Below are 19,695 nucleotides of genomic sequence, written 5' to 3' on the forward strand. Positions count from 1 at the left end.
AGTCCTCTTCTTGATCTTCACATGGATTTGATATTGAGAGACCCACCTAGCAAGCTCCACCCCTCTCATATGGGAATGCCCATTGTCCTTGGCAGCTGCTAAGCACACTTTGGTCTCCTGGGTTGTAGTCATATTTTCATCCCTATATTGCCACCAGAGCCAGCAGCATTTACTCGTATGTTTTGTAGCTTTGCATGCATGGAACTTGCGTTGTACCACCACTCTGTTAGCATCCTTAGATTTTGCCACTGGCCGATAATTTTTTTCTTTATTTTCTTTGCTTTTAGGGTCGTTTTACTATAGCAGCTAAGCATCACATTTCAATAGCCGAGATTTTTGAGACAGAACTTGTTGATATCGATAAGGTAAGTTTGCTTTTTACTGGTTCACAGGATGAATGCTGTTGAGTATTTTCATCAAAAGTCTTTATTTCCAGTTGACATTCATTTGTGAAGAGTTTGACCTGTTTGCTAAAAAGAATTCAGTCTTAGTGAGGAGTAGCACTGTTAATTATATACTCTGATGTTGAAAACCCTTTACATTTGTTAACTTTTGGGATTTCTTTTTCAGATATATACAGCTTGACACTGTGCTGAAATCCCTAGCCACAGAACTTTGTGATACGTGGTAATTCTACAGGCACAACTAGTGATGATTAAACACAAGTGTATGTGACATGCTGGGTCCCTAAACTTTCTAGTTCTTTTTTGCTCCTTACATAGTTTGGATATTTATCCTGACTTATGAGATGCTTCATGAATTCAGTTAGAGTCTCACAAAAGTTCTGATTGTTTGATTGTCAGAACACAATCCAAAACCACTGGCACTGTGTGTAGTGCTTGTGAGGGATGCTCAACTTTAAAACCCAACTTTGCTAGGTGACTGCTGGTAGCTATTTTCATGGACTCTGCAGGTTGTCCTCTAGTGAGCACTTCCTTGAAGCAGTCACTAGAGTGAGCATAAATTGGAAGAAATTCTATCTGTTCCTTCCTTAGGGGATACACTTTGTTGGGCAAAGGAGGTCACAGGATTGGCATGCTGGTTAAGGGCACATTACAGAGTCTAGGTGTCAGTACATTCTATGTGGGATGTAGACAGTAGTTTTCCATGTTTCTATATGTCACTGAGCATGAGGGTGTTGCAGTGATTGAGGTTTCTGTGAGTTCAGCATGATAGACTTCAGAGGTTTCTAACAAAGAAGATCAAGGGCCTCCAGCATGTGGCTTACATGGACCGACTAAGTCCCTGTCTCTGTACTCTGTATCGTATAGACTTCTTAGAGGAAACTTATGCCTGGTCTACAGAGCAAGACCCAAACCTAATAAGTTACTGCATATCCATAAATCAAATGGGTCTAGGGCTACCCGTTCCAGGGACTTAAATATGGCCTTCAAGTTAAATAGGACTTTCTGGAGTGACAGATTTATCTCCCAGCGATTGCCACATCTTTGGAGCAGGCTACTAATTCATGTGAAACAGAGCACCTCTGTGACACTGTTTAAGAGGAACCTAGATGAGTGGATGGGGCACTGTAAACTTTTAGCAGGGATAGTGCCCACAACCCTCCTGGACCAGGGCAGTAATAACTAAATGCAGTCTTGCTTATTGACTAGTACTTCTATGGTATTACATTGAGTTGAAACATCTAGGCTTAAAATGACTGCTGGGTCGATAGCATAGTAATCTCCTATGGTCAGACACTTGAAGGCCTTCTACAAGTTTTAGATGATTATTACCAGAGCTTTGAATGGTAGATATTTTCCAACTTTCTGGTAGGCTTCCTCTTTTTGCAGCTGAACACACTGCATGTTCTGACAGCAGATGATGTGCACAGGTTGAGTAGCCAGACAGAGTTTTCCTGTTGTGAATGGCGTGTGGTCTCCTTCTCCTTTAAAGAAGCTCCACAATAACTCTTTGGACGTCAGAGCTGTGCTCTTTGATGAAAAGGACTTGGAAAGCACTTTTACTAGGTCCTCACCTCATCTGGTCAGACCAGTTCATTGTGTGATACTAATTAGACATGAGGACACAGTCAAATGCCATCTTTTGGGGAGGTGGGTATAATACTGTTGGTTGTTTAAACCTGTGGAAAAATGAATCAGCTGGAAGAATTTCTAGGTTTTTTCCTTCATTCTTCTCTTGGAGTTGATTCAGAGATGGGTTTCCAGATAAGAGGGGTACTGTGGAGGTTATTTTTTTTTTGCCACTCGGAACATGATTTTTCCCATGTTTTTCTTAATCCAGAGGGACAAGGGAGGTTGGAGAGTATGTTCTGGATCCTTTGGGATAGAGGGTTCCCTGTATGCTTTCCCACCACTCATGCTAGTTTCATTGCATGTTCAAAGTCCGGATCCAGTAATGTATAAAACTCTTCTGGTCTTAGCCAAAAATGTCCCCATGACTTGAGCAACATCTAGCTTTAAGGGGTCCTAGTGGAGAGATGAAAAGTCAGCAAGCAAAGGAGAGTGATAGTGCTGAAATTGAATTCATCCTCAAGTCTTGGTGAGTACCTTATCGAGGTGGACCCTGTTTTTCACAAAATCTCACCAAAGTGACACTGATATATAGACTGTATGTATATAGCATATATCATGGACAGAAGTCAAAAACAAAAAAGATAGCTGGGTACACAAGACCCAGGGTAAAAAAAGTGCCCAATCCTAGTAGGCGGACTGGTGCCAGGACTGGAAAAAAATTACAATGTAGAATCCTCAAAATACAGAAACATTCCTACAGTGGGGCCAGGCCCAGGTAGAGGATGGTCCTCCCTGTTGTAGAAGGAAGTAGCAGTCCACAAAAATCACAAAAACTGAGTTGCCAAAAAAGAGCTATAAAGAATAGAGTGGACTATTGAGGATAAGAAAGAAATGATGTATTGTTACTATTATGTAAAAAGCCCAGAATTTCTAGACACAAGATATACAAAATGATTGAGAGAGAAATTAGAGGGAAAAAAAGTACTTCCACAGGAAAAACTGTCAGAAGCTTCAAATAAAAATTTGCTTTCATTAATTAATGCAACAGATTTTTGAAAAACAGGATATAGATCAAGAAACTTTGATCTGTTTGGAAAAAGAAGCAGCTAAGGAAGTGCCAAAATATAAACAACAAAACCTAGAGATATTTGAAAAATATAAAAAAATATATATAGACAGGGGAAAGAAAGAGAGAATTGATATTGTGCAATATTTATGCAAAGGAGAAAGCAAAGTTAACTAATATAAAGAAGGCAGCCCCCAAAGATATCCAAAGAGAAGTACAGGCAAAGGCATCCAGATATGGAACATTTCACAATAAAAAAATTTATATCACAAAGATGGAATGTGGAAAAGAAGATTAATAAAGCAGAAGTTAAAGAAATAAAAGTTGAAGTTATGGAGTGCCTGCAAAGTGAAGGATTCAATGTAGAAGTTCTAACACAGACTACATCACAGCATGATGAAGTGAGTCCCCAGAATAAGGAAAAGCAAGAAGATCAGGAGATATCTGAAGAAATATGGACATGGGAAAGGAAAATAGATTTAATATGGTGTAATATTTATGCAAAGGAGAAAGTAAAATTAACCAATACAAAAAGAGCAGCACCAAAGATATTTGAAGAGAAATACAGGCAAAGGGATCCGGATATGGAAAATTTTACAATACAGAAGATAAGAAGACTAAGAGGAAAAGTAGAAAAAGAGATTAGTAATAGAGAGGTGAAACAAATAGAAACTGAGGTTATGGATCACCTGCAAAGAGAAGGATTCAGTGTAGAAAATCCAATACAGAAAGCACCACAACAGGATAAAGCAATGGATAGCCAAATTAAGGGGAAACCAGTGGAACAGGAAGCCATATCAAGATGTTTTGGAGCCATCCACAGGAAACCAGTATAAACGTTCACTTGAAGGTAGACAGCAAAGAAAGGAACAAGAAACTGGAAACTCTGATGCAGTCAGTGTTGAGGAGTGATAGGCCAGTGAGCTCCCATATGACAGAGCAACAGATGGCACAGGATGAAACTGAAGAAAAAGTGCCATAGGAAGATGCAATAGAACTTTCTATAGAATGCCCGCAGGAAATGGAAAACAAGGGATGTGTGCTCACTTTGGAGGAAAATGAGCTATAGAGTTGCTTGATTTTAATGGACATGGATAGCTATATTAAGATCAATGAGAGAAATAGACTGCAGAAGGTCAGTAAAACCCAAAAAGTAAGAAGTCTGATAAAACAAATGAATGCAGTAATTAGGACTGTCCATAGAGATCCATGTGATATAACAGAAGTAAACATGAATATATTTACTATGCTGCTAAATTAATAACTGATGAAGTTCTACCACAAGAACACAGGGTAGTGAGGGAAAGGAAGGGGAGAAATCAAATACCATTATGGAAGTATCGAATAGAGAAAACTATAAAGCAATTAAGACAAGCAGTGTCACTGTTAGAAGATTATAGAAGAGGGAATAGATTAACAAAAACCCTAAGAAAGATAGATGTGATTAAAGCAATGCACAGTATTAGAACAGACAAGGATCTGTCATGTACAAATGCAAATAAACTAAAAATTTCAGAATAAGCTGAAAAACTTAGAAGATACACAGATAAAAGTAAGGGAAAAGTACAAAATAAGCAATTTATTGATGACCCAAAAATGTTTTATAGAGGGCTGGGAAATGAGGTAAAAGGAATTGAAAGACCACCAAAAAAGAGGAAGTAGATGCATTTTGGAGAAGTATCTATGAAGATCCTGTGGAACATAACAAAGATGCTAAATGTTAAAGGTACAGGATATGAAATGGGATGAAGTAACAGCCAGAGATTGAAACAAAGTTAAGAAAAGCCACTAACTGGAAAGCCCCGGGCCCAGATGCAGTACCTAACTTATTGTTAGAAGTGTTAACATCTTTGCACGAGGATTTAGCCATGAGTAAGAACTATTTATATCCGCACCCTGAACAAACATCACACTGGCTAACAACAAGCAAAACAGTGCTCTTAAGAGTGAACCTGTAAGCTACTGTAAAAATTATAGACCAATAGCTTGCCTTCCGACGACATATAGGGGAATTGACTCCAATAGAGTTTATAGTCATTTGGAAGAAAACTCAATTATGGCAGTAGAACAAAAGGGCAATAAAAGCAAGTCATATGGAACAAAGAATCATTTGTTGTTAAATAAAGTTATAGTGGAGAACTGTAAAAATGGGAAGAATCTAAGTATGGCACAGACTGACTGCAAAAAAGCATTTGATAGTATCACACATTCATGGATAAAAGAGTGCTTAAAAATGTTTAAGATACACCTTACACTGATTTACCACATTGCAGTAACGAACAAGATAAAAAGCAGAAGACTGTACAGAAACCCGGAAAGCAATAAAACAAAGTTGTAAAAAACAAAAAAACTTTAATGTGAGCGCTTTCACACACTAAGGTGCTTCATCAGACAACAGTATCCAACAAAAAGAATCTTTAAATACATCAATTAATTCAAATTAACCAATCAGAAACCTGACCTAATTAAAACTATATACCATGTTTAAAGTGCACCATACATAAAATAAATATATATGCATAACCATTAAAAACATCAAAGTCCTATCTTAGAGACATAAGACAAAAAGCAGCATAAATTCATTTCTTAACCAGTCTACATGCTTTCAGAGCGGATTTGATAGAAACAGTATCATTGAGACCAGAACACACATGTGCTCCTAATCTCAGGATCCATTTCATCTCAGCTGTATCAGTGTAGGCATAGATGTCTCTTAACCTAGTATTCTCATGTATGACTTGCATAACTTGAAATGTAAACAAATGTGTTTCTCCTGCTGACAAGGTATATTTGGCTAGTGTACTGTGTTCCAACTTTTTCCTAGTGCAATACATGTGGGCTCTTATGCTTTCACGAAGTCTTCTGTTTGTTTTGCCCACATAAAATTTTGAACATACTGTACAATAAGCCAGATAAACTAAATTCTTGGTATTACAGTTAGCCTGCACATTAAAATTCCATATTCTTGAGTATCAGGATTTATAAATTGTCCATTTTCATCTGTAAGATGGCAAAAAGTGCAAAAATTGCATTTCCTAGTCCCTGTTACAATTTGTTGATCAATATTACTAATACTAGTAGCTGTTTTTAATGCCATAAGAACTACCATGGGGGAGAGACAAGGTAGAGCCAAACCTTATTTTTCTGGTACACTGGACCCTAGGAGATGTAGGCATAAGCGGCCAAAAGGTATACCAGTAGTTCTTTCCTACAGTACTGATGTGGGGCACATTAGAAATATTTTGTATAAAAATTGGCATATTTTACACACACAAGATAAAGCAGGAAGGGTGGTGGGGCCACGACCTAGGGTCCTATATAAAAATAGGAACACACTTAAACAGTTACTGTGCTACCCTAATATTAGTACCCAGAGATTAGGAGCACGTGTGTGTTCTGGTCTCAATGATACTATTTTTATCAAACCAGCTCTGAAAGCACATAGACTGGTTAAGAAATGAATTTATGCTGCTTTTTGTCTTATGTCTCTAAGATAGGACTTTGATGTTTTTAATGGTTAAGCATATATATTTATTTTATGTATGGTGCACTTGAAACATGGTATATAGTTTTAATTAGGTCAGGTTTCTGATTGGCTAATTTGAATTCATTGATGTATTTAAAGATTCTTTTTGTTAGATACTGTTGTCTGATGAAGCACATTAGTGTGTGAAAGCGGTCACATTAAAGTTTTTCTGTTTTTTACAGCTTTGTTTTATTGCTTTCCGTGTTTCTGTATAGTCTTCTGTTTTTTATCTTCGGTATTTGTGACTGTGCAGTTTATCACTGAGTTTTCCTGTTGTTGGACCACATTACAGTAACCATGAAACAATGGCAGACCACTTTGCAATTAAGCCATAATAAAGGACAGTTTATTATCCCAGGGATAAAAATTCAAAGGGGGATATTCCAGGGTTACTCTCTGTCACTGTTGCTATTCTGCCTTGCCATTAACCCATTAAGCTGTTTACTTGACAGCTTAGGTCATGGCTACAATTTTGCTTCTAAAAACAACAAAGTCTAATGACTTTTCATCTTCTCTCTGTCGATGATTTAAAACTGTGTAGCTCATCAGATGTGGAACTGAAAGCACAGCTGCAGGTTGTTGAAACTTTTTCAGATGATATTAGAGTGTCATTTGGTCTTCATAAATGTGCAAAAGCAACCTTTAAAGCAGGAAAACTGCAGCACTAGGAAAACATCAGTTTGGGACAAGAATGTGATATAAAAGAACTTGAGCAATAGGGAGTGTATAAATACTTGGGAACTGATGAAGGATCAGCAATAAAACATGAACAAATGCGAATAAAACTCTGTAAGGAATACGTTAGAAGACTTAAATTAATCCTGAGAACAGCATTGACATCTAGGAACAAGATTCAAGCTATAAACCAGTTTTCTGTCTAGTTTTGGAGTGATTGGCCCCAAAAAAGTGTTGGATAGATTAGAAATTAAAACAAGAAGGATGCTTCATGCTCACCAAATGAGTTATAAAAATCACTGTATACCAAGGTTATGTATTCCCAGTTCCGAAGGATGGATGGGCCTACCTGAAATTGATTACATGTATAGATCTGCAATCGTGGGACTCCACACATATCTACTGACCTCACAAGATCCAAATGTAGGAAAGTTTTGAAACATGAGGAGAATAAATCTAAGATGACTTCTCTGCTTAATTTAGCAGAAGCATATCAACGTCAAGCAGGAATGGAAATCAAACCAGAAGTAGATAAAAAAAACAGGCAGCAACTAAATGTGCCAAAAAAACAAAAGAAAGAATATAAGGTGAAGGATCAGATAGATAAGGCAAGAAATGTGGAAAAAACGTAAATATAGTTGCAAGTATAGAAAACTTCTGGAAGAGCCTCATGTTGATCAGGAACGCTCGCAGGAATGGTTAAGGAGAGGCAAATTCAAACCAAGAAATGAAAGGTTAATATTGGCAGCCAAAGATGGCGGGCTATGTACATGCTGGTTTACAAAGTCCACTGAACATGTGGGAGAAACAGATAAATGTAGGTTTTGTAAAAATGAATTGGAAACAGTCACACACCTTGTTGCTGGTTGCGACACACCAATGGCAGGAGGACTGTATACTAGTGACCAGGCAGGGATTTTGCTACCTCTAGTGGGGGTAAGAACGAGCTGGTCCAGCACATTGGAATTAATGAATTCTAGGAAACATTGGTCAAGTGTACTGGTACACGAGTAGTTTTCCCAGTTAATGTCGCTGTCTCATATCGCCTACTTAAAGGCGATCTCTGCTTGACTTACAAAGCCATGTCTGACCCAGCTTTGTTAGAAATGCTATATGTAAAGAAATCCCAATCCCTCCACACCACATGCTCCAGGGATCTCAGCCTCGTTACCACAATCAACAGAACAAGCTGGGGGGACAGATTCATAACCCAGAGACTGTCCATGCTATAGAATAGGCTTCCCATACATGTCAAACAGAGCACCTCACTGGCCATATTCAAGAGAAATCTTGATGAATGGATGGGAAATAGAAAATTCCCCCCGGGGATCACTCCGGTGGTTCTACTTGACAGATGCACTGGGAACTAAGGTCGGGTGGCACAATGCTGGGGTAATCCTATGGGCTAGGCTTGTAAAAGCTCCAGAACTGTTGGTCTAGTACACACCTATGAACCTATGAAAGGCCTAATAATGTGGCGAGACTGTTGCATTGGGGATTGTGCAAACATTATGGTATTGAACTGGCTGAAAAACACTGGAAACATAAGCCAGAAAGCATCATAGAAAATTATGAAGTTTATATCACATGGGATCAACCATTACCAACAGTTCAAGAGATAGATGCTTGAAAAATGGATATAGTGGTCCAAGAAATTAAGACAAAAGTGGCATTGATCATTGAAATTGCCACACCCAGTGACTACAGTGTCTTGCGTACAGAGAGAGACAAAGTCGTAAAATACCTGGATCTGCAGGCAGAAACGAGAGGAATGTGGAAGGAAGCTACCCAGACAGTTCCAATAGTAGTAGGAGCAACAGGTTTTATAAAAAAAAGAATCTACAATCATATTTAGATATGTTACCAATCCATGTAACCCCGTACGAATTGCAGGAGTCCTTGTTGGGCACATTACGGTTACTGTGAAGAGCACTTTTGGCTGACATCAAAGATTGAAACAATACTAATTTCATGAACTTTAATCATACTTTGCCTTAGCAATGGGGTCAATTCCAGTCATGGTATTAGAAACCCAAAAGATTTAGAGAAATTAGAAAACGGGGTCCAAATGGAGAGATGATAAATCAGCAAGCAAAGGGGAATAGTATTGCTAGAATTGAATTCATTCTCAAGTCTTGGGCAGTAACTTCACGAGGTAGACTGTGTTTTTCACAAAGTCTCACCAAGACAACACTGATATATAGACTGTATTTTATATAGCATATATCATGGACAGAAGTAGGTTATAAAAAAAAAAAAAAATAGCTGGATGCACAAGACCCAGAATAAAAAAGTGCCCAATCCTGGTAAGCACACTGGTGCCAGGACCGGAATAATGACAATGTAGAATCCTCAAGACATGGAAATATTCCTACAGTGGGGCTAGGTCAGGTTCAGGACTAGGATGCCCTCCCCTGGTTGTAGAAGGCAGTACTAGTCCACAAAAATCACAAAAACTGATGGGCCAAAAATAGCCATAAAGATGATTAGAGTGGACTGTTGAGGATAAAGAAATCGTGTATTGTTACTATTATGCAAAAAGTACAGAATTTCCAGACTAAATATATACAGAAAGATTGAGAGAAGTTTGAGGAAAGAAAAATACTTGCACAAGGAAAACTGTCAAAAGCTTCAAATGTAAATTTGTGTTGGTTAATAAAACAGATTTATGAAAAACATTATATAGACCAAGAAACCTCGGGCCATTTGGCAAAAGAAGTGACTGAGGAAGTGTGAAAATATAAAGAACAAAATCTAGATTTTTGAAATATGTAAAAAAGAAATATGGACATGTGAAAGAGAGATCTGATATGCTGCTGTTGTTTTATAGAGAAATGGGAAACCAGGCAAAAGGAAATGCCACTAAAAAAGGAGAAATAGATAACATTTTGGAGAAGTATATGAAGATCCTGTGGAACATAGCAATATGAAAAGGGATGAAGTAACAGCCAGAGAAATTGAAACAAAGTTAAGAAAAGCTCCTAATTGGAAAATCCCAGGCCCAGATGCAGTATCTAACTATTGGCTAAAAGTATTAACATCTTTACATGAAGGTTTAGCCATGAGTAAGAACTTTTTATATGCACACCGCTAACAGACACCAACCTGGTTAACAGAATAAACAATGCTCCTACATAAGAGCGAACCTGCAAGCTACCCTAAAAACTGTAGACCAGTAACTTGCCTTCCAATGATATATAAACTATACACTGGAATTGATGCCAACAGAGTTTATAATCATTTAGAAGAAAACTCAGTCGTGGCAATAGATCAAAAGGGTAACAAAAGAAAGTCCTATGGAACAAAGGATCAGTTGTTCTTAAATCATAATGGAGAACTGTAAAAAGGGGAAGAATCATCAGTATGGCATGGTTAGACTATAAAAAAGCATTTGACAGTACCCCACATTCATGGATAAAAGAGTACTTACAAATGTATAAGGGGTCTACTTCAGAAGAGTGAAAAACCAAAAGATTGAAAATTTAAAATACTAAGTGATGGAATTTGCCCCTTCTCCACTGTTGTGCGATCTTGGAGTTGGTATATATAGTTAGCAGGGGATGTGGGGGCACAGCTCCCCACATGAGGGTTGCAGGGAGGCTTGCCCCCTACACTAACAATTTGTTCAGTATTTTGAATATTCAGTCTTTTTGTTTATCATCCTGGAGAGGTGGAGATATGCTGTAGAGAGAAGAGGAAATGAAGGTCAGCAGGACTAAGAATGTGTGTGAATGAGAGGGAGGACAGAGGAATGGTGAGCATGCAGGGAGTAGAGATGGCGAAGGTGGATCAGTTTAAATACTTGGGATCAACAGTTCAGAGTAATGGTGAGTGTGGAATAGAGGTGACAAAGAGAGTACAGGCAGGATGGAGTGGGTGGCGAAGAGTGTCAGGAGTGATTTGTGACAGACGAGTACCAGTAAGAGTGAAAGGGAAGGTCTACAAGAGGGTAGTGAGACCAGCTATGTTATATGGGTTGGAGACAGTGGCATTGACAAAAAGGCATGAGTTAGAGCTTGACGTGGCAGTTGAAAATGTTAAGATTTGCAATGGGTGTGATGAGGATGAACAGGATTAGGAATAAGTATATTAGAGGGTCAGCCCAGGTTGGAAGGTTTGGAGACAAAGCCAGAGAGGCAAGATTACGTTGGTTTGGACATGTGCTGAGGAGGGATGCAGAATATATTGGGGAAAAAGATGCTAAGGATGAAGCTTCCCAGTAACAGGAAAAGAGGAAGGCTTAAGATAAGGTTTATGGATGTGGTGAGAGAGGACATGCAGGTGGTTGGTGTAACAGAGCAAGATGTAGAGGACAGGAAGAAATGTAAACAATTGATCCGCTGTGGCGACCCCTAACGGGAGCAGCTGAAAGACGAAGAAGAGTCTTTGTTTGTCAGTCTTCTGAAGTAGACCCGTATATAAGATACACCCTACACTGATAATATTACAGCGACTATGAAACAGTGGCAGACCACTTTGCAGTTAAGCCATGATAAAGGACAAATTATTATTCCAGGGGTAAAAATTCAAATGGGGGATATTCCAGGGTGACTTTTTGTTACCGCTTCTCTTTTGTCATGCCCTTAACCCATTAAGCTCTCTACTTAACAAATTAGGTAATGTCTACAGTTTGGCTCCCAGAAAACAGCAAAGTGCAAAACTTCTCATCTTGTTTTTGTGGATGATTTAAAACTGTATAGTTCATCAGATGAGGATCTGAAAGCACAACTGCAAGGGGTCAAAACATTTTCTGATGATACAAGAATGTCATTTGGTCTTGATAAATGTGCAAAAGGAACCTTTAAAGCAGGAAAGCTGCAGCACCAAAAAAAAACAGCCTAGGACAGGAATGTGATATAAAAGAACTTTAGCAAGAGGGAGTGTATAAATATATGGGAATTGATAAAGGGCCAACAGTAAAACCTGAACAAATGCAAATAAAACTTAGGAATATTTTAGAAGACTAAAATTAATACTGAAAAATACATGGACATCTATGAACAACATCCAAGCTATAAACCAATTTGCTGTTGCTTTTCTGTCTAACAATTTTGGGGTGATTGGCTCCTAAAAGTATTGGATCAGTTGGACAGGAAAATGCTTCAGGTTTATCTAATGTTATATAAAAATCAGTGTATACCAAGATTATGGATATACTTTGGAAGCTCGAACTTTCAGAACTTCAAACTTCATATGGTCGAGACCATAACATCAAAGTTTTATTCGAAACTTCAATAATTTTTTTTTTTTTTTTTTTTTTTTTTTTTTACACATTTATGCAAGGGGGCAAGCCATCCTGCACCCTGACCCCCCCCCCCTGCTAATTAAATATACCAATTTTGAGATCGCAGTACAATGAATAGAACAATAAATTTCCTGTCCCAAGCTGTACGTCGATCTCCATTTAAACTGTTCAAAGTTTCAAAACTTCAATCTTAAGGTCTCGGCCATATGAAGTTCGAAGTTTTCAAACTTTGAACTTCCAATGAAGACCCCAAGATTACATATTCCTAATTCCGGCCTCCTCGAAAATGATTATATGTATAGATCTGCAATCATAGGACTGCATCCATATCTGCTGACCTAACAAGATCCAAACATAGTGAAAGTTTTAAAGCACGAGGAGAACAAATTCACGATGACTTCCTTTCTTAGTTTAGCAGAAGCATATCTGTGTCAAGCGGGAATGGAAATCAAACCAGAAGTAGATAAAAATCAGGCAAAAACTTAATGTGCCAAACAACAAAAGAAATAATATAAAAAGGATCAGATGAGATGGCAAGAAATGTGGAAGAGGCATAGATATAGTTGCATGTACAGAGAATTCTTGGAACAACTTCATGTCGATCAGGATCTGATGCAGGAATGGTTAAGGAGAGGTGAATTTAAGCCAGAAGATGAAAGGTTAATACTGGGGGTCCAGGATAGTGGACTACTCACGTGTTGGTTTACAAAGTCCATTGAACATGTTGGAGTAACAGACAAATGTTGGTTCTGTAAAAGCAGAACTGGAAACAGTCTTGCATCTTGCTGCTAGGTATGATAACACTAATGCCAGAGGGACTGTAAACAGTCTTGCCACATTATTACATCTTTTAGTATAATTTGGGATTGTGAAAACATTACAGTGCTGAAGTAGCTCAGAAGCATTGGAAACATGAGCCACAAAGGATTATAGAAAATGATGGTTTATACTGTGGGATCACCCATTGCCAGCATTTCAAAAATAGATGCTAGAAAATCAGATATAGTAGTCCACGAAAAGAAGACAAACGTAGCACTAATCATTGAAATTGTTAAACCCAGTGATTAATGTTTTGCATACAGAAGGACATAAAGTCATAAAATACCAGGATTTGATTGCAGAAATGATGGCAGTGTGGAACAAAGATACGCAGACAGTTCAAATAGTAGTAGGAGCAATGGATCTTGTAAAAAAAGGAATTTAAAATTATACTTTGATATGTTACTGTTATGTTTAACTCCATATGAATTACAGGAGGGGTCTTTTCTAGGCACATTACGGGTGCTCTAAATTTTGGCTAACATCAAAGATTGAAGCAATACTAATTTCATGAAGTTTAATCATACTTTGATTTAGGAATGGGGGCTTGTTCCAGTCAAGGTAGTAGAAACCCTAAAGACTTGCAGAAATTAAACCTGGAGTAAAACATCCTGAACTTTAATCACATTTAGACTTAGGAATGGGATTAATTCCTTGCAAGATGTTAGAAACCCAGAAGATTTTGAGAAATTTAAACAGAGAACAACCTGATTTTTCTAGATTTTCTGGCAAGTATCTGTGATGTGTTTTGGACTGTTAAGAATCCTGTCCTCGGTGCCTTTGGGTTGAGCTGTAACCAAAGCTTCAACTGTGATGAGTTTGTTGGGTAGTTTTATTGTATCATTGTATTAATTGTTTTTATTAATTCAACTTGTTGATTTGTGAGTTGGTTGCTTTGTTAGGTTTATAGTTTAGACTTTTGGTTAGTTGTAAGTTTCTAACTGAGTAGTTTAATTGAGCAGCTGAAGATAGATGCATCACTTATGCAAACATTAAGTTCAGGATTTTTTTATGGTTTAGTAATTTACAACTGATGTCTTGCATTTGTAGAATCGTGCAGACTAGTTCCATTGTGCATAATTTAGATTGATAGATTTTACAGAGTTGTTTAATTCAGTTTAATTTAATTTATATGTACTAGATGATTAATTTAATCAGATGTATTGTTAGTTTAGGACAGTGCTGGGGTCACTTTTTTAAAACCTTCTCAAACTGTTGCATGTTTAAGGTCTGTCAGTTGATAGGACAGGCTTTTATTATTGCTTTTCTTCCCTTTGGTGTATGATAAGAATTAAGTATGCATTGATCACTTGCTTCTGAAAGTCCTGTGTCTTAGTGACCATCAGGTAGGTAATACTAGGTGTGAACCAATTGCTTCTGAAAGATCTTTGCTACTGCATCATCAGAAAGAGCTAGTGATCAAAATTGAACCTAAGTGAGAATTACCTTTTGTTTAATTTTGGTCACATTTTTTAAAATAATTTTATTAAACTGTCACTTAAGTTACAAGCGTACATATATTAGAAAACCAACCAAGTCCATGTTTTTCTAATTTACATCCATTTTACATGTCATGTAGTCTATCATTACATAAATTGCTCAGATGTTTTTAGTGTTTTACTGTTGCAGTCATTACATTTGGGTTATCCTCCTGGCAGGTTGCCTTCAGTCGGCCTGAATTCCAAAGTCTTGGGTCCTGTGTCGGTTGCTGTCGCCTCTTCCCTGACGTCCGGTTGTCAGGGGTATAAAAGATGCAGCCGACGCCATTCTATTTAGTCTTTCTTGCCGCGCGGTGCCCGAAGCAGAAGCAGTTCGCAAGTGCCGGTCAGCCGACTCCTGAGATTTTTGTGTTCGAGTTTCAGATCCGAAGTCTTCATTAAAAGCTAAGTACCCCGTTGGGGAAACTTTTTCTTGCTCCAGACCGATGTCAGAAAAAGTTAATTGTATTTCTTGTGGGAAGCAAATACCTCATAAGGACTTTCATTCTTATTGTATTCCTTGCCTAGGCCCTGACCACAACGTTGCTAGTTGTCGGTTTTGTGCTAGATTTAACCCACGCACTATTAAGCGTAGGTACGATTTTTGCATTAAGCTATTTTGGGTGAAGATGTAATTATACAGTGTTGTCGGATAGCCATCCGACTACCGGATTTCACAAAAAAACGAAAAGAAAAAGACAGGCAACCGAGGCCCAAAACCAACGACGAAGCTTCTCCTAAGCAAGTCGCCGGTTCGCCGGTCCTCATTGAGTCGCTTTCGCAGCCACTGACGCCTGCTACTTCAGAGTTGCAGGCCGCTACCAACTCCCACGTGGAGTCGGCCAGGCCGCTGGAAACTCAAGGTTTTGGAGCCTCGGAGATAATTCCCTCAGATGGGTCCGGAGCCGCTGAGCAGGCATCGGCTTCTGAGGGTGTATTCAGACCCAAACAATTATATATTAAACCGACTTCAAAGACAAAGGCTAAAACACCTTTAAAGGCAAAGAAACAAGTTCACCAGCCACAAGGACAGGCCTCCATGCCCAAAAAACAGATGCTCAAAATGGCCGAAGACTTAATTACCTTGATCAGGGGTTCCCATCCCCCTCCTGATAAGAGACCTAGGCAAGAGACAGACTATGAATCTTCAGATCAGGTTTCCATTTCTTCTGATTCCTCTTCTGATCAGGAATATTCTCTTCCACCGTATGAGGATTCTGATGCTGAAGAGTCAGTTCCTTCAGCTTCTCCTCCAGAAGACTACTCTTTTGGGGAAACCTTGCATACCATGAGGGAACACTTCCACTGGGAGAGCAAAGATTTTTCAGAATCTAAGAAAAGGCTCAGAGTCTTCCTTTTGCTACCTCAACACAGGCCTCTAGCTATTCCACCTGTGTTAGACATTGTAGATGATGTGTTCTTGGAGTCTAGTCTGACCCCTGATTCTTTACCTCCAGCTCCTGTTAAGCCGGACAGATACTACAGGGTCCCTGACTCTCATAAATTCCTTTTCAAAAACCCTACTGCTGACCCAGAAACTATTTCACATGGTCCCAAAGGGGTCAAGGCTTCTACTGAAAAAAACCCTACACCCTCTGACAGTGATTCTAGGGCACTGGATAGATGGGGAAAAAAGATTTACACATCTGCTACTTTGGCTATAAGGGCTTTAAATTGCCTGTTTCATATGCTCAAATATAAGCAATATATCATGACACTGCTTAAACAGAAAATGATGGCAAATTCTGAATGTGCAGAAAACAAAGAAATGCAGGATTTATTGCATGCAGCTGAACAAGTTGGAAAGCATACTTTGCAATGTGGGTTTGATTTTCTGGAGGCCTTCTGCAGGGCCGCGGTTACAGGTTCTGTCATTAGGAGGCATGCTTGGTTAAAGGAACAAAATCTGCCTGACCATGTTAAAGCAAAATTATTAGATGCTCCTTTACAACATGATACCTTGTTTGGTGTTAAGGCAGAGGAGATGTTAAAGAAAATGGAGGACAAAGCTAAATCTATGCAAACGGCCAAGGATTTCTTACAGGTACAACCACTTAGATTTAGCAGACACTGGCCTACAAAGAATTGGTCCTTTCCAGTCTCAGACAAACCTCAAAGGGGCAGATCCAGGCGCCCTAGAGGCAGATCACAGCCGCAAGGTTCCTACAGGTCTAAGCAGTGGAATGCCTCTACCTCCAGAGGTGGAGAAGACAAATCACAACCATACAGGAAACAGTCCCAATGACTTCCCTCTGCCTGCACCAAGCACTTATCTTCTGGCAGTACCCTTAGGGGGGAAACTAGCACTTTTTTCTCAAAATTGGCACATTATAACCCAGGACAAATGAGTTCTAGACATAGTGTCACAAGGCTACAAGTTTCATTTCCATACCCTGCCAAGAGCAAACGGTTGACCAGACCTGGCAAAAAATCAATGGGCAGAGGCTCAAAAACAAGTCGCAGCTCTCATGGACATGAGGGCAATTCAACAAGTGCCACAGCAAGAGCAGGGACAAGGATTTTACTCTAGACTTTTCTTGGTACCCAGAAAGGACAAAGCATGGAGACCAGTACTGGACCTATCTATTCTAAACACTTTCCTGGATATACAAAATTCAAGATGTTGACCTTACAGCACCTTCTGCCCATGCTGGGCAGCAAGGCTTGACTCGTGACTTTAGACCTAAAAGAGGCATACCTGCATGTCCCAATCAGACAGTCATGCAGAAGATACCTCAGATTCAAGGCTGGGTCAAAGCATTACCAATTCTCTGCACTGCCCTTTGGCTTATCTACTGCGCCCAGGGTCTTCACAAAGTGCTTGGCACCAGTAATTGCTTACTGCAGACAAAGAGAAATACAAATATATCCTAAATTGGACGACTGCCTCATCCAAGCAGAGAACAAGGACATTCTACTACAGCATCTGACTTTTGTGATAAGACTTTTAACATGCCTAGGGTACACAGTCAACAAAAAGAAATCAAAACTAGTACCCTCTCAATAGATAATATTCCTGGGTGCAAGCTTAAATACAACTGCCCAGATGGCTTATCTCACTCCAGACAAACAAAAGCAACTGACTACCTATTTCAAGGAAATGGCAATAAAAGCCCAGTTATCTGCCAGAAAAATTCTACAGGCTTTGGGCTTCATGGCATCCTGCATCTTACTAATTCCATATGCAAGACTGCATATGAGAAAAATTCAATGGTACCTAAAAAGTGTCTGGACACAGCATTGCCGCAGTCTGGAAACAATGATTATTCTAATACCCTGCCTGCAATAGGAATTTCGATGGTGGGCAAAGGCTTGTCACCAAAACAAAGGACAGCCATTCTAACTACCCCCAGCCAGGCAGAGCCTAACGACGGATGCATCAGATTATGCCTGGGGGGCACACATGGCAGGAAGAGGCATTCAGGGCACCTGGTCCACAAACCAAAAGCATCTACATATCAATCAAAAAGAGATACTGGCTGTTCAAAATGCCCTGACAGCCTTCAAGGACTTGCTTCATCCGGGACAACTACTGATAAAGACAGACAGCACCATAGTCATGTGGTACATAAAAAAAGCAGGGGGGAACTCATTCTTACCCCCTATGCAGGGACACAGCATTGACTTACCAAGTTCATCTGCAGGTACAATTCCTGCCAGGAAAGGAAAATACCTTGGCAGACGAACTAAGCAGAAACCTCATGGATCCCCATGAGTGGCACCTGGATCCACAAGTCTTCAGCATGATAACAATGAAATGGGGACACCCGAACATAGATCTATTTGCCTCCCCTCAAAACTATCAACTAAGAAAATTCTGCACAAGGACTTATCACAGACAAGCTTGGAAAGTGGACGCCTTATCTTTCAACTGGACAAACCTATCAGTATATGCTTTTCCTCCACTGCCTCCCCTCCCCAAAGTACTCCTAAAGGTCAGGCAGGAGAAAACAAAAATGATTCTGATTGCCCCAGACTGGCCACGCCAGTACTGGTATCTGATCTTAAGGAACTTGTCCCAATGCCCTGCCTGGACCTTACCTCAGATACCTCATCTACTGTCCCAACAAAACAATCAGATTTTGCACAGCCAACTCGGGACCTTAAACCTGGCAGCATGGCAGATAATGTAGCCATACAAACCACACCTCTCAGTAAAGCTGTGATGGATGTCATTTTAGAAGCCAGAAGGCCTAGTACTAGAAAATCCTATGCTGGGAAATGGAAGAGATTTTGTGCTTGGAACCAAGCTCAAGGAACTGATACAGCTGTCCCAAATATTCCTCAGATTTTGCAATATTTAACTGAGATGCTGGACGAAGGCCTGTCTTTTTCATCAGTTAAAATCCATGCCTCTGCCATTTCGGCTCATTACAATACAGAGCCACCACTCTTTTCTCATCCTTTATTAAGGCAATACCACAGAGGAGCCAAAAACTTAAGGCCTCCAAGGAGAACGCCTACACTTGCATGGGACCTCAATTATGTCTTGGAAAAACTCACCTTACCTCCTTTTGAGCCAGCTGCTACTGCGGACATAAAGTTCTTATCTTGGAAAACAGCTCTTCTTCTAGCAATAACTTCTGCAAGACGAGTTTCAGAGCTACAGGCTGTCATGGCTGTGGTACCCTTTATCATTTTCTTTCCAGACAGGGTCTCTCTGAGAACAAACCCTACATTTATGCCTAAGGTGGTATCCAGTGTAGCCCTTAACCAAACAATTCATTTGCCAACTTTTTATCCAAATCCACAGAACAAGGGGGAGAAAATTCTGCATTCTTTAGACGTATACAGACAACTTAAGATTCTACTTGGACAAAACTAAAGTTTTCAGAAAGACAGAGCAATTACTAGTGGCATATGCCACAGCATCACAAGGAAAGGCCATCTCCAAGCAGACTATTTCAAAG

The 19,695-nt window shown here is 39.4% G+C and overlaps 1 protein-coding gene across 2 annotated transcripts in view; it reads left to right on the forward strand.

The window, feature by feature from the left end:
- NAPA (NSF attachment protein alpha) overlaps positions 1-19,695 on the forward strand; it is a 1,517,602-nt gene that overhangs the window by 560,764 nt on the left and 937,143 nt on the right. For both annotated transcript variants that reach the window (XM_044078906.1, XM_044078978.1), the window contains exon 5: positions 288-365. In XM_044078906.1, coding sequence (XP_043934841.1) covers positions 288-365 — 78 coding nt within the window. The remainder of the gene's footprint in view (positions 1-287; positions 366-19,695) is intronic.

This window comes from Protopterus annectens, chromosome 1.part0 (assembly GCF_019279795.1).
Source record: "Protopterus annectens isolate FY-2018-M chromosome 1.part0, PAN1.0, whole genome shotgun sequence".
Classification (NCBI taxonomy): domain Eukaryota; kingdom Metazoa; phylum Chordata; order Ceratodontiformes; family Protopteridae; genus Protopterus; species Protopterus annectens.